General features: G+C 39.2%; 1 protein-coding gene across 1 annotated transcript; it reads right to left on the bottom strand.

Moving 5' to 3' along the window:
- Positions 1-1,523: 1,523 nt before the first annotated feature.
- LOC123249745 (1-acylglycerol-3-phosphate O-acyltransferase ABHD5) lies at positions 1,524-22,284 on the bottom strand. Its single transcript, XM_044678873.1, has 6 exons — positions 22,167-22,284; positions 17,893-18,265; positions 8,586-8,740; positions 7,713-7,824; positions 4,906-5,092; positions 1,524-4,073 (listed from the first exon to the last, which is right to left on the bottom strand). Exons 1-6 carry the CDS (start codon positions 22,282-22,284, stop codon positions 3,984-3,986), a joined length of 1,035 nt encoding a protein of 344 aa, XP_044534808.1. The 3' UTR covers positions 1,524-3,983.
- Positions 22,285-22,783: the final 499 nt, after the last annotated feature.

Below are 22,783 nucleotides of genomic sequence, written 5' to 3'. Positions count from 1 at the left end.
AGGGGAAGGCACTCAACAGTCGCTCCCTCCTGGAATCTTGCAAGACTTTTGATTGTTTCCATTGCTGTTATTTCTAATTATAAAAAGGAGCATGCTTGAAACACAATATTAATCATGTCTCATGAAGCCCGCTGAAAAGACAGCAGACACATGCCTATGGTAGCTGTCAGCACCCAGCATCTGGCCCCAGTCATTTCCATAAGGGTGTTCCCACATATCCTAATTTTACAAATGAGGACTCATAAGACTTACAGGAACAGAATTACTAAGCAGCTTTCTCAGGGTCAATGTAACTTGCATAATGAGACTTAGAACTCTCAGCCCTCAAGTTGCAACAGTGAGTCATGCTATACAGTCTGCCAAGACACAGGAGCAAAAATCACTCTGGACCTGGGACTCTTGGGTCAGAGGAAATTCTATTTGAAAGTTGGCCAAAGTGACGTGCCCCAACTGCAATGCTTTTCAGCCATCAAAGATTTTCTAAGTTTGAGAATACATTTTCCTCATAAACAACAAAATATCCTGCCTCTCTCCTCTGAACACTTTAAATGTAGTGAGGGAACCAGGTCAGTAGTGATTGGAAAGATTTAGCAGCTTTCTAACTGTGTTATGTATCTCCAACCTTAAGCCTTCTAAAGTTGAGTTTCTGAACCCAAATATAAGGCTTTTCTTTTATCTCTTTTAAATGTGATCTTACCAAATGAAACCTAATATTCTAGTCTGGCAAGACCTTTTTTCATCCTATCATCCGGTATGAAATCTCTCCCAATTTTGTGAAATCTGCAAGTTGGATAAGCATTCATTCTGTGACTACCTCAATCACTGTTTAAAGCATTAAATGGCACAGGGACAAGGCAGATCCCTGGGGCACTCCATAGGGACGTCCTTCCAATGACATGTCTCCAAGCACTGATGATTTTTAAAACCTGGCCAAAACCCATTCCCAATTCATGTCAATCCACTTTTTCCACAAGCACTTTGTTAAAGGTGTTGCTAACATCTAGGGTAAGCCCCACTGATAGCACTCCCCTGATCTACAAAGTCTAAAAACCATATCACAAAGAGAAATGTTTAGGTTAAGCCTGGCGTAACAGACCAGGGGCTCTTTGTGATTACTATTTCATCTTTTAGACGGTCAAGAACCTCTCTTTAAAAATGTTCTAGAATTTGGCCAGGACTGAAGTTATGCTGGCTAGGCTGTGGTTCGCAGTCTCCATTCTCTTTAAGAAATTTGGACACTTCCTTTCTCTTGTCCTAAAGTACATCTCTTCTTGGCCAGGATAGTGCAAATTTGGTCCACTGACATCAACGGTTCAAGATTCACAATGGCATTTCTTTTAGTACCCTAGGATACAGGTCAACTGGGCCTGGTGACTTCAACTTATCCAGTTGAGGTGCAATTCTCTATCAACCATAAACAAACATATATACTGGGTTAGTTTCCATAAACATTTGCTCATTATACTTAAGACCAGAAAACATACAGAATTGTAGATGACATAGTCACATCATATTTAATGAGGTATGTTTTACTTGATTTAATGAGACAAAATATATTAGAAAATGGGGACATTTCCACTTTTCCAGTCCTATGCTCTTCACATCTACAATTTTTCAAAAATCATTAAAAGAAATCCAGGGAATCAAGGTTGCCTTTGACAGAAAAAAGCATCTATGTAATTATTTATATATATCAGGCAAAGAGGGTAAGTTTAAGGTAACATCAAAAGATTAAACAAATTTAGTCAGATTGCACATAATCACTTCCATTTAACAAGTAATCCAAGAATAAATATCCCCAAATGTCAAATAGTTCCTGCCCTCAAAGGCAATATTCAGCTTCATTCCAAAGTGCCAAAACTTATAGTTACAGTTTTAACTAGTAAGGTATCACACGGCAAAGTTTAATAAAGTCTTATTTTTTTTTGGCATGGTCTTTAAGTCCTAAAAATAAACCCAAAACCTGAAAAACAAAGAAACAACCCTTTCAAGACTACAAATGTAACCTGAAAATCCAAGATGACACTTCAAAATAGTAATTAATCCTCTATTAGATTTTTCTTGAAAACAAAATGTCTCATCCCCTACTTGTACCCAACTACTTTATTTGACAAGTGGAAGAAACCACTGATCACTAAGTCATTTATTATACTCCAAACTCACCTATTAAAGATGAAAAATAGAATAGTTTTTTTTTCCTAGGAAGTACAACCCAACACTTAATTATTATTATAGACATTATTAAAGTGACCAGACACACTACGGCATCATTCACTGTATTTTTTGAGTCTTTATTTAAATTTACCTTTCCTAAAGGTTTAATACCACATACAAGTGAAACCCAAATGTCTCATCTAGTGTAACTCTTCCCCAGTTTTTTTGTTTCCCATTAAGAGATATTTTGGCAACCAGTTATTATATAGTCCTAGTTTTCATTTTCAATGAAAATATGTTTTTAAAAACCATAGCAAGAAAGTATTGTCATCTGTAGCAGCTAGTCATGGGGTTTCAAAAATATATACATGTGTGGATATATAAACACAGTCATGCATGTGTTTATGTGCATATAGACACATACACAGATACATATAGATGTTTAAAAAAGTATTCCTATGCCATAATCAATAACTTTTTAAAAATCTAGATCCACCCTGATCCCATATCATAGGCAAGAACTCAGCTGATTATTTTTCAGGGCTGCACTAAGAACTGTTGGTGAAAATTTGGTATCATTTAGTCCAATCCTATCATAAGACCATAGAGTTCTAAGATGGATACCTTTGCTATTCCAAGTGAAGAAAATCTTCTGTTCTGAGGATAGTTGTTAGAAGAGAGTAGGCTGTTTGCACCCTTTAATTAATGTAACATCTTATACCTAAGGATCCAAAAATAACAAAAACAGGTTGTACAGGGAAATCATTTAGCACTTCCAAGTACTGAAGTACTAAACTCCTGTCTTGAGAGGAATTTAGAATAATACAAATTTATATTGCACTTTATAAGATTGATCAAACTCTTGACATACATTCTCATTTAATGCTCACATTGGTCCTGGTGAAGCAGGTATTATTATCTCCATTTTATAGATGAAAAAACTGAGGCTCAGAGAAAGTAAGTTTAGTCACAGCTAGAAAATGCTGGTGATAGGATTTGAAAGCCAGGTCAGATGGCCCTACAATGCCTTTTCTAGGTGCTAACTTTAATGTCTTCGACAATGGCTTCCATGAGGAGTTAATTTACAAAAGACTGTGTTCAGGATGGATTTAGCAAATTTTAAAGAGATGGATCCCTGCAAAGTCTCTGACCTACCAGCCTACTGGTTTGAAAATAAGAAATATAGAACCTTCATTCTTGGTTTCTCCGGTTCAATGTTCCTTCCTTTCAGACCTTTCCTTCCTTTTCCTAAGAAGCTTCCCCGTCTGTCACAATACTTCTACCATCAAGGACTGTGTGGGAATTTTTGATACAAAAATTTTCTACTTCTCAACATGTTGAGAAGGAACATGGCTAACCCAAGGGCAAACACATGTTAATCATAGAAGACATAAATAAAATAAATTGCACATTTATAATACATAACACAATGATATATCAAAGTCTTTATAGTGGAAAGGTAGATTCCAATATCAAAAGTATTCAATATAGCAAAGTTATATTTGAAAAAATGTTCCAGTTAAAAAATTACAGTATTTCCACTAGGTCAGGGAGGCAAGAAACCCTTTATTTAAATCTATTAGTTTCTGAGCTTTCTGTAGGTATTTCAAAAGAAATTTCTATTTAAAAAGGGGTTCCCATCCAAAAAGGCACTATCTGATATAAATGTGCAAGTGACTTCATGGAAGAAATGCCAAATGTGCAAAATAAGAATCAAGAGGATTGTTCGGTTTCTTTGTGTTGGTTTCCTTATTCTTCATCACATTTTCTAAGTTATTGCTGAGGAACTGCATCCATCACCAGGCTTGTCCATTGAGATCTGACTGGGGTCAGTCCACAGAATCACAAATCTCCTTTACTTTTTGATTGAATTCTTCTGGTTGGTCAGCATAGACATAATGTCCGGCACCAAGGATAGCCTGGGTGAGAACAGTGTAAGTCAGTGGGGGGCTGATAGAATAAGATCATCTAACCATAGGCTTGGTTGGGGCAAGGCACTGGTTAGCTAACAAAATCCCTTACTAGGGTCCTTAGCCTGTTTTCAGGTTACAGGTAGCAATAAATTCCAATGCTATGATACTTAAGTTTTTTGTTTTTACCAGACATGCGACTTCACAGGTACATGGAACTCCAGGCTAGAAAACTTCGTCTACCAATATAAATTAGCACCTGCCACTAGGCAAGTGCTACTCTCAGAGATGTTGGGGACACTGAAGCTGCTAAAAGCCCACTCCCCAATCTGCCATGCTGCCTTAACAAAAAAGAAGAGGTGTTCTCAAAATTGTTCAGAATGTGGATCACACAGCTAGGAAGTGTTGGAGATCAAATTTGAACTCAAGACCTTCCATCTCTGGGCCTGGCTCTTAATCCACTGAACCACCTCACTGTCCCATAGATGAGTCTTGAAGAATATTTTTAGCATTCTTTAGAGTTCCAAAAAGTAAGAGTAGAAAAAAGATCTTGGCAAAATGATTCTTATATATGTAGCTCACATAAAAGACATTTTAAAATTGGGCAATCCTTGTCTTTTCTTTACAAAAAAGGGTGAGGGCAATGAAGATCTGACTCCCCAGACCCAAGGTTCCCCCACCCCCCATCCCATGTTAGATCTTCCCATCAGAGTGTACATTCTGTAACCGAGTTCTGACATGCAGCACTGTACAAGAAAGGATTGTTAAATGCTCTCCTATTTACCCACAAAAAAGCATACATCATATATAATAGAAAACCTTGAATAAACCAAACACTCACTATAGTCTTCACATATGAATGTGGCCTTAGGGACTGGATGGTGTTACCAGAATTGCCATCTATGCAAGATCGGGCTCCATAGATGACGGAAATCGGAATGTCTGGGTCCATCTTCCCAATCCGCATGATCATTGGTCTTTTTGCCCATCCATAAGGAATAGTCATATTTCTAAAGGCAGTTTCACCACTTAAAAGTAATGGGGGAAATAAGATTTGAACAATTAACCAAATAAGTTATTTCATGAGAAATGCTAAATTGTGTGAGAGTATAAATTTACTATACGTAAAAGGCGCACATAATTGGAGAATAAAAATCAGAACCACCTCTTCCACAGCCCTTCTAAATTAAAGCAAAAATCAAAAACATATACTTGCAAACACATCAGCCTATCAAGTTCCAGAAAAGATATATTTTAACAGAAATTTTCATAGATGAAACAAACCATTTATGAAATATTAATTCTGTGCTAATTCAAAAGGTAGACAACTTAAATATCACAACTAGTACACTAATCTGTAAGAAAAACTGAAATAAAGTCATTAACTTTTTGTTGTTAAGAAAGCTCATAGCATCACAGGATATCAGGGATAACCCAGTATATCCTTTTTATTGTACATAAGAAAACTTGAGACCCTGAGGAATATAGTGACTGTCCAAAGTTAAACAAGCAGGGAACAGAAGAGAAAACCAGGATCTGATCCCTCTGGTGTTCTGACTCTAAATGGAAGGCTCAACATTCACACAATATGCTGCCTTCCTACTATATGATTTTGTAAAGTCCTTCCCTCTAACAGCAGTGGCAGTTTTGTGAGTCTTTTTCCTGCCATGGATTAAGTCCAAGGCAGAAGGGAAAATGAGCCAAGACATCCTGGGCATTGTTGGTGATGGGAATGGGCACATAAGAAGGAAAATGATGGCCCCTATCAACAGGCAGAAAAGGGGAAAGAAGAAGCTATAGCAGGGGCTCAAGAATTCCATTATTCCACCAAGGGGTATTAATGGCACAAACCATGGACATTAGTTAGTGGGAGTGAAGTCTGTTCCAACCTATCATATCCCATAATTTTACCTTTAAAAAGTGAAATGACACAAACCTGACCTACTACAAACTCCTGCTAAATGCAACTTGCCAGTTTTTTAAATTTTTACCTTCTGCTAATTGTCTAGCATACCTAAAAGGCTTTTTCACTATCTTCAAGACCTTAATCTCCCCCTTTCAAAATCTGTCTTGCTGAAAAGATCAAGGTTGTCCACTTGAGTTCCCTTTTCTATACTTGCAATATCTCCATCTCTATTAGCAGTCTCTCATCTGACTCTAGTCTTCAAACATAGCCTGATCTCTTGAGAGGTAATGGGCTTCCCTTCCCTGGATTCCTTTCTACAAAGGCTGGATCCAGATCATTTGTGGGCTAGGCTAGAGAGGGGAGTCTTTCCAGGTTGTATCAGAATCTGGGCTTAGCCAGCTAGTTTGTGACTGCCACAACTCATTCCATAGTGTTCGGTTTGTAGCTCCTATAACTTTCCTTATAATAGAGAAAGAATATTATTTAGGTCTTTTTTTTTTTTTAACTATGAGAGCTCTTTTGTTCCTTTGTGAATTTGAGCAAGTTGATTCTGCTCACTCTTGGATAAAATATCCTCATGGCTCCCCTCTTTCAAGTTTTCTCCCACTAGTTTTGGTTGTTAAAAATTCACCCACTTATAAAGTTGAATTGATTGATGTACAAGATCCCCAAGAAACAGTGCTTTTTAGCAAAGCTCAACTGTCTTTGCCTCCAAGGCCATGGAGAAAGAGCCTTTAAGCACTAGTCACACAGGATGAACTAGAGAAGAGAAACTCCTAGGCTGAGGTCAGGGCACATAAATGTATATCTACCTCAGCACTTGTAGGACTACTCCACACTGTTGTTCTTCATGTTCTTAAGCCAATGAGATCTCTTAGTTTCTAAAACAATGATTTCACAGATGATACCAATCTGACTCAAGTGGAAGAAACTTTATAAAATCTTGACTACACTATATAAACATGGGCAGTATCTTCTGACTGGGATACTGCAACAGTTAAACCTATCTCATTCTTCCTTGCACCCCTTTATCCCTTCACTGCCCTAAAGATAATGGTGAGCCACCAACTGTTTCCTTATGATCGGAGGCCCTCTTGTCCACTTTCACATTTTGTTCACTATTTACCTCCACAAACCAACTTCAGCCAAGCTGGTTTAGACAGTGTCTTAAGAACAGCACTGCCTCCACACGTCTCCCTATCTTGTTCAGAGCAATGCCCTCTGACATGCAAAATGTCTATTTAAATGTCACCCATCTTTCCAGGAAAAGAGCTTAAAAACCAAACTCTTTTATGAAGCTTCCCCAAACCATTCCAATTCAACGATGCTTTAATTTAGTCCTAAACCACATGCCCTCTTTAGCACTCACTTGGAGACATTTACTATATTACATTACCCATGAACTTGTCCAATTATATACAGAAGTGAAGGAATATATATTATCTTAATTATGTTTTTACTTTTCTCAGCAATCATCACAATGCTTTACATATAAGAACTTGAAAAACGATTGGTAAATAAAACTCTTATGTCTTATCTTCTCCTTAGATTATAAGCTCTTTGTCATATAGTGCTGTGAAAAGCATTTTCTATATAAGTACTAGCAGTATTTGATAAATGATTTGCAACTAGGTTATAATTTATTAGACACTCTTGAGCAAATGATTTTCTGTGGTACTCATTTTTCTAGTACATTTTCCTACAACATACGCAAACATACTAAACTTAAACACAAAGTTTACCTGGGCGTCTGTACATTACAGTGGTAGATATATTCTGTCACAGTATCATCTTCAAACATTGAAGCATACTTTCTCTTAAAATCAGGCCTTAGACGTTGCACAAGGCTTAAGCCTAAGTAATAACAGAGAATACATAGTTTATCTTTTAAAGTCTAACAAAAGTCTAGAGTCTAAATCTAACAGAAGATTTTAGCACTAATCTGCATAAAGAACACACGAAAGATATACAGATGTTAACCTTAAGTATGAAAACAAACAGAAATTAGATCCTAGATGATACCCCCCCCACCAAAGTCACACCAAGTGGGTTAAAATAATTACCAACAGCCTATTTTTAAGGTCAGCTCTATGTATGCCAAAGTTATTGGGCAATACTCAATATAACCTAAGTACTAGGAAAACCAGGGAAGGAAGAAGGGCAGAGTAGTGTTTACTTCCCCAGAATAGAGCAGGCAAAGTTTTATAATCAACTAGCAGGAAAGCATGTAAATGTAAAAACACACAAGATAAACCCTCCTAAACAGAACAAGTTAATGAGGAAATAGAAGGAAAAATCCCCACCAATTCAAAAAATACATTTATTACTAAAATGGATGTGATAGTCTATAATTAGGCTGCAGGCATATCGCACATTGGCTGCATAGAATTTCCAGATAAGGTTAGTAGATGAGAGATGCAAAGAAAGACTATAATTATTATTGATCAACAGGCAATATCAGGGGGATTATTTTTTCCAAACAACATCAAGTAAAAATTGTCTAAAGATATTTCTAATGGCTTCACAAAAAAAGCGTTCTCATTTCATTTCACTGAAATCTAAAACCAAATGTTTATGGATGCTTGCCTTTACTTTGCTAGGATATAAGTACTTACCAAAGGGTCCTGCAATTCTGAGGCCGGCTAAGGGATTAAAAGGGGTCAGTACAGCTCCCAAGGCTTTGATCCACACTGGAATTGGCCTGTCTTGATCAGCACTATCAGGTCTCTCTGGAAAGCCCCAGGGCTCCACTAAGATAAGGTGCTTCACCCTTTAGGGACAATAAGCCATTTTCAGATAAGAGCGGATTTGTTAGAAGCAGTCCAACACTGATTTGCCCTAGAATCACTGCAATTCTTTGGACTTTGCCTTTCTCCTCTGTAAAAGAGTTAGGGGGGACAGTAATACCTGTAAGACCACAGCCTCACCAGACTGTCAGGGGAATCAGATGAAATAATGCAGTCAGTCAATAAGCATTTACTAAGTGTCTAATATGTGACAAGCACTGTGCTAAGTGCTGAAAGTACAAAGGCAAAAACATGCTTCCTGCCCCAAGGATCTCACATTCTAATGGGGTAGACTGCATGCAAATGACTGTACATTCAAATCTATATGTGTACAGCTAGTGTGGAAAAAGGCTAGCAGCAAGGGGCCTGGAAAACCTTCAAGTGGAACACATGCAGGAAATGGTAAAAAATAATGTATGATAATTTTTAAAACTAAGAAAATGTTCACAATGTACATATAAGTATTCAGTGGGGCTCCCTGACAACTCTAAGGATAGCCAAGGGCCAGGACTAACATGAGTCTTGCAGGGAAGTGTTGCTAATTCGTATTAATGTGTTGGTGGGTGCTAACTTCCAAGACGTACTAACCAGCTATAGGTTCCCACTGGTTTTGGCTATCCCAAAAAGGAAGGAACAGATCACAATATTAATAAGCTTCCTGGATTTAAAAAAAAAAAAAAAGAGTATGAAAGTCTCATGGCAAAAGAAGACCAAACCTCAGAAAGTCTTCTCTCTCTAGTCAGTCTAGTTTGGTTAAGACCACAAAACATCGCTCTCCTGAGAAGGCTGGTGCTCAGGTCTTTATTTAATAAAGACCCCACCAAGTCTGGTCCATGTTGCTAGTGTGGGTTGCTTCTTCTCTGGTGCTGCCCAAATGAGCTGGTCCAAGAGGAGGAGTTGGCCATCTTTCTGCCTCCCCTGATTTCTAGATGATTTCTTTTTTTCAAGGAGTTTAATACCTAGCTCAGTCTTGGTCTCCAACCCTATCCTCATTATCTGGGGCCCTTCTATGTGTTGTCTGATTGGTAAGAGCTCACCCTATTGAGACTGGTCTCAGACATCCAACCAGGCTTCATAGACATCTTCCTATAATGTCATTGCCTGAGTTTCTTTGCACCTCCCACCCAGGGCTTCTGAAAATGGCTGATGGCACGCACACACATTGATCACACACCTGTGAGTTCTAGATCAAAATACCCTTCTTAGGCCACCATGTTTTAGGAGTTTTCTCCAGACTTTGCCTAAGATGCCTTCTCACCCTGGAAGTTCCCTCAGCGGGTTGTGGCTATCTCACTCAAGAATGGTCATCCTTCAGGGACTTCTGACCTCCTCCCACTGCTGAGTTCCTCTTGGAACCTCCAATTTTAGAAAAGACCCAGGCTCCTCATCCTTCAGTCCTCTCCCAGCTCTCCCCTATCCCACTCACTTCCACCTTCTAGCTGGGAGTTTCTTTGGAGTCTTCCCCCATTAGGATATCTGCCTCTATTCCTCTGAGAGGAATTTTTTGTTTGTATTTGTATCCTCAGTGCTTAGCTGTGCCTGGCACATAGTAAGTGTTTAATAAATATCTAGTTGTCTGTTCTTTAGAATGGAAGCTCCTTGAGGGCAAAGACTTGATATGCCCAACTCTCAGTCCAGTATCTGATGTACAGTAAGTACTCAAGAGGTCTTTCATTCATTCAAACACACTGATGTCATTTTGAATGGAGTTTGGTGCCCACATCTCCCACCAAAATTCTAGTTTTACCCTTTCATAGGTTTATTTTCATAGCAGAGAAGGAAAAATAGGGAACCAGGGAAAAAACAGTGATTTTATTTCTCTTCCTCATCTCCTAACTTGGTAAGGAGAGACTAGGTCTAGACATACTAAGTTATTTAACCAAAACTACTAAGTTGGAAGTTTTTATCATCACTTGGAACATGTAAGTTTTGGAGGACTGTGGTAGGCCAATAAGAGAAAAAGAGTCTCAAATAGATATTTTTATCTGGACCCCATCAAAAGCTACTCTGCTAGTCAGAGCTAGACAGAATGGGCTATCTAATATAAAAATCTTGACTCCTCTTTTTTTTTCTTTAAACCCTCACCTTCCATCTTGGAGTCAATAATGTGTATTGGCTCCAAGGCAGAAGAGGGGTAAGGGTAGGCAATGGGGGTCAAGTGACTTGCCCAGGGTCACACAGCTGGGAAGTGTCTGAGACCAGACTTGAACTCCCGTCTCTAAGCCTGGCTCTCAATTCACTGAGCTACCCCGCTGCCCCCTTGACTCCTCTTTTGACCCCTTTTATGATACACACCTTTTCTTATTAGAAAGCATTATAGTCTTATTTGAAAAACTTTAAGTTCTTAGCAAACCAACAGTTAAGAGGTTAACAATTTCTCTCCAAGACTAAAAACACAGAAATTAAGCAAAAAACTGCCTGGGCTCTGAATTTATTTCTAGACAGTCAAAGCCAAATCTAGACAAAACCTCCTCCAGCAGGGGCTATCTGCCCCTGAGAAAAGTATTCCCAGACTTAGCTTACTGATAATAAGGCAGCTAGAATTCTAGACTTGGGTTTTATCTTCACCTTGAAAACCCTGAAGCCAATGAGGTTTTTTGTGCTTTGATATATGACATAATTTGTATTTCTGCGCAACTGCAAAGTTTCTTTGTGCCTTTGTGTGAAATGGGGTTTGAATTCTGCATATATTAAACTTGTGACTCAATGGCACTTGGGAGATGGAACCATGAGCTGACAGAAATCCAGAGTCTCCTCCTCTTTCTTTATCACCTAAGCCATCCTTATCAGATGGAATGCTGGATATAAGTAAAGATTTGCCCCCTTTCCCCCCAAATAACCAGACACAATTTCTCAGCATTACTAACTATTAAGAGTACAATAAAGAGTCTCACTGAAATTCACATACGTGCTACTAAAATTATACCTATCCTAGCAAAAAAAACAAGGCTGGACAAGGCATGTTCCTTCACTAAATTAAACATATTCATTGTCACTAAAACTGTCTTGCTTAAATATTCAATAGCTGCTCTTATGGCCAAATAAAAGGATCCCATAGCAAGTCTAAATTTTCTAAAATGATCTAACTAATCTTTGTAAGGTTCTTTCTCATACAGTTTTTTGAGTGTGTCATCCCCACACGAATAGGGAAAGATCCAAAAAAGAAACACTTTTTTCAGATTAGAATACACTGGTCCAAACTGAATAAGAGTACATAAATAAAGATTATATATGAGTCAGCAATGTCGATGAAGAAGTGAATAATTTTTTTTAGTATCATGAAGTACCAGATGCCTCTATAGTAAACACTTTTTTTTTTTAATCCTTACCTTCTGTCTTAGAATCAATACAAAGTATTGATTCCAAGGCAGAAGAGCAGTAATGGCTAGGGCAATAAGGGTAAAGTGACTTGCCCAGGGTCACACAGTTTGGAAGGGTCTGAGGCTAGTCCTGTTTCTGAGCTTGGTTCTCAATCCACTAAGCAACCTGGCTGCCCCCATAAACACTGTTTTCTGTTCATGGATTACAAATGAGAATCAAAACCATGGATCCAAAAAACTTAAAAATTCAGCACTGCTGAGGGCAGCATGGTACAATGGGAGAGCTGGCACTGAAGGCTGGGTACTCCATAGGCCTGAGTTTTGTCCTAACAAGTAGGACCTGCTGGCCTCAGAGGTTCTTCCCAGCTCAGTATCTATAATCCAGAGACCTTTAGCTGGTCCCCTTGCTCTCTTCATACCTGTCCTCCCTTGGGAATGGGATGAGTTAGCATAAGAGAACAACTAGAAAATGAAATCAATTTTAGAGCAAAAAGGAACAGAGTCCCTCTTCTCCAAGGATATGATAAAAAAGGAAAGCCCACACTATATCTAAAGGTTAAGAAACTGAGCTGCAGCCCACAACAGATTAAGACGCTTGATCTCACAGTGCCATTCAAGTTAGCCATGGTTACTGGTCAGTCTCTATCAGAAAAGAACCAGAATGCTAGGAAGAATGCTAGGTCTATTTGGACAATGGAGAAGAGGTAACAGAGGGATGTGAGAACACCCATGACAGAAGGATTTGTAAGGATAAGACAAGTGGTCTTAAGTCAGCAGAGTAACTGTCAGGCCTGGAAAAAGACTTCTCTCCTGCAGATTTCAGAGGTTAATGAAGTCCCAGTAGAGCAGGACCTCTTTCCAGAGTTCTGGGGAGCTAACAGAAATGCACGGTCAGGGCACAGGATCAGACCAGGCCAAGAAGCAGATAAGATGAGCTCATAAGTCAAAGGGTTAAAATGGTTGATTTTCACATCAGTATTATAGCAACATTATCAAGTTTTGATATCATAAGGCCTAGGTGAGCTTCTGACACTGGCAGTTTGGGGAACTTCCTATATGCCCCTCACCCTAAGTAAGTTCCTCAAATTTTGAGTGAATCAAGAGGGCAATGGAAAGTGTTCTGGTAGAAGCAAGGAGGCCAAAGTCTATAACCAACAATAACTTGCTCACAAGTAGTGGTATCAGAGATCCCTCCCAGCAAGCAGTAAGAGATAGGCAGCTCTAGTGCTGTTATGCTACCAACAAAGTTCAATGATCTAGAAGAGACATGTAGCATTTTTCAGTAGATTCTCTTTGAAGGATTCATGATGGATAAGCTGACAGATTCAAGTACTAATTATCTGGGCTTACCTAGAGAAAGAGACTAAGCAGTACATCATATATATATTAAACTTCCACTCTTTCATGCCTTGAAGGGACATGGTTTTCCAAGCAAAGAATTAGGAAGTCAAATAGGCAGAATAGCTCTGGGGAACAAAGTATTGAGAACTCAGTCAGCTTTTTGCTTCCCTAACTACTACTACTATTATTAAAATACTGAGTTCAAGAAGGAATAATGAAAACGTCATAATATAGAAATAATGTACTATGAGATTGAAAGAATTAAATTTAAAATCGGCTAAATATTCCAAGCAACTAATAGTCTTTTTTATCAAGTATTGTCAAAAAGTTAATTTAGGATCTTTTTCAGGATCCTATGACCCTGACTTAAAAGAGGAACAAATTTAAAGTTCTGCAACTTTCTGACTAGTTTATTTATTTTAGTCAATATCTGTCAACTGAGAGAAAGCAAGAACAAACTACTTTCCTAGCTTTTGCTTTTCTAAAAGGATGTTCCATGGTCAGCTGGGGACCATTAGCATTAGAGAAGGTATATTAACAATTGCATTACTAAAATATGTTTTCCCCTAAAAGAAAATATTCTTGGGGAAAGAAAAAATAATAAATACAAATAGAAGATGCTACTCCTCAACACCTTTACATAAAGGTATTTCTCATCCTATAGAAGGTGAGGAACAACCTAGTGGTCTAAGACAGTGAATTAAAACATGGCTCACTCACTCTATTACCACTTTAAAAAGAACTGATCTAGAGAGATTGGGCTTTGTCTGTGATTCTTTAATTTCCCAGCTGTGACTAGAGGAGAAGCAAGAAGGGGAATTATATACAAAGGATCTGGAAGATTCATGAAGAAGGCCAAGGTTGTGTTTGGAGGTAAAACCTGGGGGAACTTTAAAGAAGTTGAAAAATGGAAGTGCTACAGCTGAAGAAAAAGGACTCATGGCTACTATGGACCAAAAAGGGAAATGAAGGTTTTGAGCTAAAGGAAGCTAGCAGAGAAAAGATAAGGCAAGTTCTTCAGCCAAGTAAGAGGCTAAGTTTGTAAGAAAAGGTCAGTCAGTTAGGTGAGTTAATATGAGGTGAGAGAGAAAGGAAGGAAACCAAGGATGGCTCTCAAAGCTAAGAGGATGAAAAGGAAAACTACAGCTTCAGGGCTGAAGGGTCCCACATGCAATGTAAGACAATGATTTTCCTGGGTACTGAATAGAGAATAAAAAGGACTAAAAATCTTACTTCTGACAGCTCAAAAAGCAAGAGCAATATTATGGGCAATTTGTATTGAACAATGTTTATGTTTCTACAATAACCAAGTGACTGACTTTCAAAGTGCTTATGGTCCCCCTTCCCAGAAGAAGGCAAAGAAACTTTCATGCAAACTGGGATTATAGATATCCCAGGGCAAATACAGAGAAACTCCATTTTTCCAATAAGAACAATCCAAAAGGAGAAGACTGCCTCAGAAGTGGCCTCCACAGCACTGAAGGAAGGGCAATTTCTCTCTTTATTGTCACTAAGCCTTGGCAGGAGGAGTACCCAGATGGGAATATGAGTATATCTTACTCCAAAGGTGAAAGAGAAGTAAAACTGGGATGAGGGGGGTAAGGGACAAAATGAACAGAAAGAGGGGTTAGGCACTGTTATATACGAAAAAGATACTCAAATAAGGAAATCCACAAAGTCTGAGGAGGATCAAAAGGGGGCAGGACTATCACTAAAGTATGCTACAGGTTACGTCCAGGTAATCTTACTTCTTTACTTACTTCTTACTTCTTTCTGTCCAGAGAAAGAAGTAGATGATGAACTTGAGAAACAAGGCACAAGCTGCCACCAAGCCAGAGTCGTTCTTGGGGACTCTGGGCATACATATAATAACCTGAGCCCTACCCTACCAATGGTTTTCTAAGGATTTTTGGGCTGACAGCCTCAAAGACATCAGCACTTCTGGAGGTTCTGTTAAGAGCAGACACCAGTGGCAGGACCCCAAATAACATCAAGTGGGGCCTTCCATCTCACCTAAGAGTGCAGGAAGAGTCAAAGCCTCAATCTGACAAAAATTCCAGTTTAGTTAAATCAAGTTGAAAATATGGGCAAATAGAAGATGTTGCTGATAAATAAATTTTATGGACCTAGTAATGTCCAAAATGCAAAGCTAGAGGACTACGGGCAGTTCATAGGCCAAAGGTGTGGCTTGGTCATAAGATCTACTAGAATTGTTGGAAAAGATGAAATAAGAAATAAAATAGGCACTAGGGAAAAGTTTTAGAAGAAAAATAAGTGAGATCTTGCCCAAGTAACCATCTCCCTAAAAATTTAAGTAAAATGAATAGAATCAAAGACTCCATGAGACACTAGAAATTAAGAACAAAATTTAAGAGGCTGAAAAAAATAGGAAGAAAATGTAAGTTATTTCCTATCAAAAACAAATGCCCTAAAAATAGAAAAGAGACAAGAAGAAGCATCCTAAGAACCATATGGACACCTGAAGACCACAAGCAAAAGACATATCAATCAAGAAATTATAAATGAAAATTGCCCAGACATACTCAAATCAGAAGCTCCATTTCTTTGTTGGGAAAACAAGTTCAAATAACCTTTCCTAAAAGTCAAGATGAAGACTTTTTTTTCCCTCATTCTTTGGATTATTAAACTCCCCAACATCTAAGCTTGTATTAAATAGCCAGTAATTCATTCCTGGATCCTTGAAGCTACATTTACTGGAGAGGATAGCATAATGGAGGGGCTGGCTTAAGGATGAAGATGATGACGATGATGATGATAACAACAGGAGTTAGCATTTATATAGCTCTTAAAGTTCTGCCCAGGATTCTATACATTATTTTATTTGATCTTCCCCACAACACTGTGAAGTTTTTTATTTATTCTCATTTTTACAGATGAGAAAACTGAGGCTGAAGAGGAGGTTCAGTGACTTGGCCAGGGGAAAAGAGCTAAGGATGTGCAATTGGCAGGAGCACAACACAGATTTTCCTCATTCCCAGTCCAGTGTCCTAACACCCATGCCACCCAGAGAAGATGAGTTTGTACAGTTTTTAAAAGAAAACAATAGGGGACAGCTGGGTGGCTCAGTGGATTTAAAGCCAGGCCTAGAGACGGGAGGTTCTAGGTTCAAATCCGGCCTCAGACACTTCCTAGCTGTGTGACCCTGGGCAAGTCACAATTCCCATTGCCCACCCTTACCACTCTTCTACCTTAGAACCAATACACAGTAGTGATTTTAAGACAGAAGGTAAAGATTTTTAAAAAGTTAACTATAAGAAAAACATAATTTTCATACCTTTTATAGTTACAACACTCCAATCCTTTGGGTTGTACCAATCTTCTAGAATAGACCTCTTTATCCTGATAGTTAATCCCAGAAATATCCCTCCTACCAGAACTTCAAGATTCACCTGTTTTCTTTACAAAGCCCAGATGAATTTTCTATAACAAAATTATATGGCCATCCTTTTTGAAAGCATTTTGTATAATTAATATATACAAAGTAAATACTACAACTCCCATTCAGAATTAATATAACCTGTCAATGGAATGGTTTTTGTCACTTAGGAAGCAATTCAGAAAGATGTCCTACCAAGTCACAGGGTACAAATCATCTCTAAGGTTGTGACCAGCCCAAATTCTGTGACTACACAATTGTTAACAAGCACCTATACCTAGAATTAATGAATAAGTTTTTCCTGTTCTTTACCACTCCTTGTTTCCTCAATAAAGTATTGACTCATCGATTAGTTAAATAAGACAGATGAGGAACAAGGCAATTTACACGCTGAATAAATGTTTCTATGCAAAAATGTCCAGTCAAAGATTTCATAGTATGCACAAGCAATACTTTTCATAATGGGCAAGCCCCTTCCTAAGTCCTACAGTATGGATATAGTGTCTTGAAGAAGGGAAGGACCATTTAGTAGATGTTACATTTTGTCCAATTGATTACAGAGTACTAGAAAGGCAAATGCCCAGACCTAAAGTGAATATACTTACAGTCAATAAAAAGCTGTGCCAGGTAATATCTACATCCAGGATTACTCCTCTGGCCTCTAGCTTACACAAATTTAGACATGTACTTCCTAACCTGTTCCAGGAATATTAAGACAGTCCTCTTTTCAAGTCTCCACAGAGCAAATATTGCAGAATTTGGGCTGACCAATGGAGGTGTCTTTAACTTTGTGGAAGACTCTGACAAGAAACTGGCAGTTTCTCTTCCTCTCTGGAATTTTTTTAAAATGACAAACAGTCTACCACAGCTCATACATTTTATCTCCCTGATAAAAGCCAAGACCTGACAATATTCTTGTTACTAATATGGTCTTTTATGTTTATGATTCCCTAATACTGAAGCAGCTCTGCACTGTGGGTCTAAATCCAGTCTGAAGAATAAATGATGTGGTCAGATGTCCTCCATCTTTGTGATTCTATGACTAAAGTTTCATCTGTTCCTGCTGCCCTCATTTTACCTTGATGGATACTTCAGTGAATACGCAGCAGCCAAGAATCCACCCAGATTGTGTCCCAGCATGATCACTGCATCCAAACCCAGGGCACACCTCCATTCTTCAATTGTTTCCACAAACTGGTCCTCGGCTTCTGTGGCATCACTACCAAACTGGGGTCTACTACTCCGCCCAAATCCCAGCAGGTCCAAAGCATACACGGGTCTATTTTCACAAAGATCTCCAAAGTTGAGAGCCCAGAGTCCGACACCACCTCCAAAGCCATGGAGGAGGACAAGCGGAGTCTTATGTACAATATCCTGAGAGAATTTTAGTGTCCATATTTTATTTCCATTAGATATACAAACAGGTTCTTTTTTGTATGAACAGGGCACACCTAAAGAAAACAGAAAACAAAAGAAAAATTTTGCTTAATTTGACCATACTATTTCTGGGAAATAGAATATATTCTTAATTAACACTGAAAAATATCTATCCCATTGACAAATCATTGTTTTACTCTCATTCTAAAAAAGGAAATCTAAAACCTGTACAGGAGCTAATTAATGGAACTGAAAAAAGTCTCCATATGAGATGAGCCTAACTATACAGCCTCAGCCTTGTCTTTGCTCTACTTTGACCAAAAATCTGGCTGAGTTTCTAGATCTGGAGAACGTTCATTACCTTTATGCTTTGGTTCAAAGAAAATCAACATACATTTATTAAGTTACTATGTGCCAGGCATTGTGCTGCTAAGCAAAGTGAGACTGCTTTAAAACCCAGGAGAGAGATACCATAAAACAATGAGAGAAGGATAGAAAAAGAAATGAGAAGAATCTGTACTAACATCTCATAGAGGAGTTAAAATATTTTAAAAGTAGCTCTGATTTGAGTAGAAAGAGCTCGTTATTGTTCAGAAGTTTTCAGTCATGTCTGACTCTTCCTGAACCCATTTGGGGTTTTCTTGGCAAAAATACTAGAGTATTTTGCCATTTGCTTCACCACTTCATTTTACAGATGAGAAAACTGAGGCAAATAGGATGAAGTGACTTGTCCAGGGTCCCACATTTATTAAGTGTCTGAGGCCAGATTCGAAATCAGGAAGATGAGTCTTCTAGACTCCAGGCCAGGCACTCTATCTACTGCAATAATGGACAAGAAATTTAGGTTCTTGGCTACTAAGTCCTGATAGGGCCTTTTGGTGAATCATAACTCCTCAAGTCTCAACTTTTCTCATCTATAAAATAATAGGGATGGGTGGGCTAGCTAGCAGATCTTGAAGGCCCCTCCCTTTCAGCTCTAAAATTCTGCTTCTTAATCAGTAGGCATATCTCATGAATGGAAAATTAGAAGGGGACATGCCAACATTCTAACTGGCAGAAAAGAGACTTTCCAGGTATTAATCACATACTGAGGGTGGTACACTCCAGAGGAAAAAAAAGTGTTGGTGACAGGAAGCTAAGGGAAGGAAAGCTTCACAGAAAATCCACAAGTGGGAAGCCTAGAATAAAACAAAACAAAACAAACAAACAAAAAAATCGAAGGGTCTTCAAGCTGTTTCAGTTCAGCATTATGGAGTTCTAGCATCTAAAAGGGCCTATGTGACACCACATGAGGAGGAAAGGTTCAAAAAAAGAAAGTACCTGGGCCTCAAGGTGGGCAAGAGAAGGAATGTGAACAGAACTCCAGCTGACAGTCTGTTGGGAGGCTGAGGACAGACATTGCCCTTTGGCAAATGACAATGAGTGTTCCCAATAAGACTATTTAATACTTTCAAACCACAGGCACGTTCACTGCCTCTCCCTCAACATGACATCCTACAACAAGACAAGTTAAGCTATGCAACTACTATTGGTGTGGAACGGTAGAGAAAAGGTGGGAGAAAAGGAGTAAGGGAAGCGAGAGAATGGGGAAGAAGGTCAGCCTCAGGAACTGGAAGAGAAATCTCTCTCCTCCTCCTCTGAAATAAGGTGCCACATTCCATTTCTTCCCCAAAATTAAAGTAAACTTCTATCTAGAAATTCAAACAAGCAGCACCAGAATAGAAAAGAGCACATCAGCCCACTTGTTCAGTTCTAGGGCTAAAGTGGTCTGAACAGAGGGCTGCCTTAGATGGTAGATAAGCCAGTTCTCAAGACCAAGAAGTAGCATCTGTAACAATCCCACTCATAACTTTCTCTGCTTTATAGAAAGTACATAAAATGCAATTTTCTATTCAAGAGGATCCTAGTTTGAATCTTCACTAAGCATATCATTTACTGGCTATGTGACTGAGTCATTTTCACTTAAAACTCTGGGCTTTACTTTTCTCTCTGTAAAATGAGGGGGGGTAGACTTGATAGTTTCCAAGGTTCCCTCCTGCTCTAAATTTATGATCTCATGTTAAGTACAGGAAGCCATTTCCAATCTATTTTCAAGTCCTCACTTAAAAGAAGATTGCTTCATCTCTAAATGTCAGTCATTCCTTCCCTATTCAAATGTGAAAAACAGATTCCCACATAAATGCCATGCCTCCAAAGACCCTCATTCTCAAGTTATCTGTATGCTTTTTGTTCTGAGTCTTCACTAAAATCTTTCTCTGATAACTCATCATAGTGGAGGACTCTGAATTCTCAAAGGCTATGCCAGCAGACTAGAATCTCTCACACTTGTCCTGGCAAGTTAGAGCCTCAAAAGATGGCCCCAGCACACCTGACTACATCTGCCACAGGAGACAAGCCCAGCTATATTTGGAGTTTCATCACCTGAATGTTGGTGATAAAGCAATGAATATTTTAGTCTTATAAAAACCCCAAGTCTGTCTCCAAGGTGAGAAGCACATACAGTGCTGAAATCAAGGATCTTGGAAATACTCAGGCTCTTTTATCTAAAAATCCACCTGGCAGCCACATATCAATATTTGTTGAGCTTGAGTCAGCCTCAACACTTGCTCCATCCCTGACAGCAGATCAGGATCACAGAGTGAGAGTGGGAAGGGAGAAGTGAGAGCTCAACTCTACCAACGGATAAGCAGAAAGGGCTTCCCAGCGCCAGCCCACTGTGGCAGGAACCAAAGTAGCCCCTGTTTGATTTCTCTTCATTAGTTTCTCCCCAAGAAGTACAGCAACAGCACCAAAGAGTCAACTGTGTGAGGGACTTAACAGAGCTCCCCTCACAAAGATGACAACAGGTGCTCACTTTCAGCAGCACATATACTAAAACAAAGTTGCTAAAAGCACAGGGCCTTTCACTGTGGATGGAGAACCCATTCTGTCCTCTTCTAGCACAGAAGAATTCACACTGCAGTGTTTCAATGCAATTTCCCCTTTTCACATTAGTGAGACTGCATCACTATAGCCTCACAGGAAAGTATTGTTTGGCCAACTGACCCATTTCTTGCCCTGCATTCCACTTGTCCCCAGTAGATAACCTTATCCCTGAGGTTCCCCTTCCCAAATCCCTACAACACTGTTATCTTTTCCCTCTTCCATCTCTCCAGTAACCAGAGAAACATCACCCAGAAGGCTCCCCAACACAAATCCCAATACCTCCAATCACAGTAATCCCATCATCCTACTCCCTTAGAGATATTGTTCCATTAGATATTCCCTCCCTCAAACATTCCAACTTTGTCACTGGTTCCTTTTCAAAACTATCCTCAGGTCACCCTAATCTATCAACAACATTAATACTACAAATAGCATTCCTTGTCCCTTGTCCAGCCAGTGCCCTACCTGTCTCACTCTCCTCTTTATTGTGGAACAGCTGGGAAGAACTGTCTAGACCCTATGCAGTTCCCTTTCTCACTCACTACCCATTTACTCTTTCCAACTTTTTGCAAATGGGATTCAGCCCCAGGCACACTGATAGTCACACAAGGTTACCAAAGACTGTCACCTAATGCCAAATTGTGGTTTTTTTTAGCCTTCATCCTCTTCAGCATCACCATAGCTTTTCACACTGGTGATCCCAAACTGCCCTCTCTTGATTCTCCTCTAACCACTCCTTGGGTCTTGTCTTCTTTCTGATCCTTTAATATGGGGATTTCCCAAAGAGCTGACTTTGGCCAGTCTTTATTCTCTCTGACTACCTTCAATTATCTCCACAAAGTAGTCATCCAATTTAACCCCTTCCTCTAACTAATGGAACACTGAAGCAAAACAAGTGGGGGCTTCATCCAAAGTCCTACAGTACTCAAGGCCAATGTGGCCCTAGAATTCAGGGCTCCAGAATTCCAAACCAGGCTTTTCCTCCACACCACCACTCCATCTCCTTTAGATGTGAGGTGCAATTGGGAAGGGAGAGGGACAAAGACTCACACTTTAAGATTTTTTCCTCAGCTTCTTTTAGCAGGGACAAAGACGTTGGACACCAAGTGGGAAGCCATCCTGTCAGCCATCCTGACCTGGACCAATTAAAAGAGAATACAGTAGACATGTTACAAGTTAGAAAAGAATATTTCATAAATGTGATGAAGCCTGTTTTATCCTGCTCTGCCCGAGGAGTGTGGTCTAAGAGAGAGCTGGCCTTGGATCAGGCCTGGCTTCCATGACAACTGTTTGGATTTGGCCAAATGGCTAAACTCTCAGCACTCTCGACAGAAAAGGTACAAGACCTGAACTGGTAAAGGTTTCCTATGGCCCTATATGCCAATGGAGTCACAGTTCTGGATACCTTTAGGAATTCAGTCCATGAAGGAAGGGATGAGACTTGTAACATTCCATATATTCAAGGTCATCCCCATTCCTGCATATAACCAACAGCCTGCAGCATATCTCATGCTTCACAGATGATCCCATTATGCTACAAAAGTGTAAAAAAGAGCAGGAATACATCTTACAAAAGCGAATACTCCAAGTCCCCATTTACAGAAGTCCATAGCAGAACAGTATCATGCCTAAGCTTCTAAAGTTACTAAACAAGTTGGGTCAGGATG

The sequence above is a fragment of the Gracilinanus agilis genome, chromosome 5 (assembly GCF_016433145.1).
Source record: "Gracilinanus agilis isolate LMUSP501 chromosome 5, AgileGrace, whole genome shotgun sequence".
Taxonomy (NCBI): domain Eukaryota; kingdom Metazoa; phylum Chordata; class Mammalia; order Didelphimorphia; family Didelphidae; genus Gracilinanus; species Gracilinanus agilis.
The sequence above is the reverse complement of the archived record's forward strand: the minus strand, read 5'-3'. Positions and strand labels throughout refer to the sequence as shown.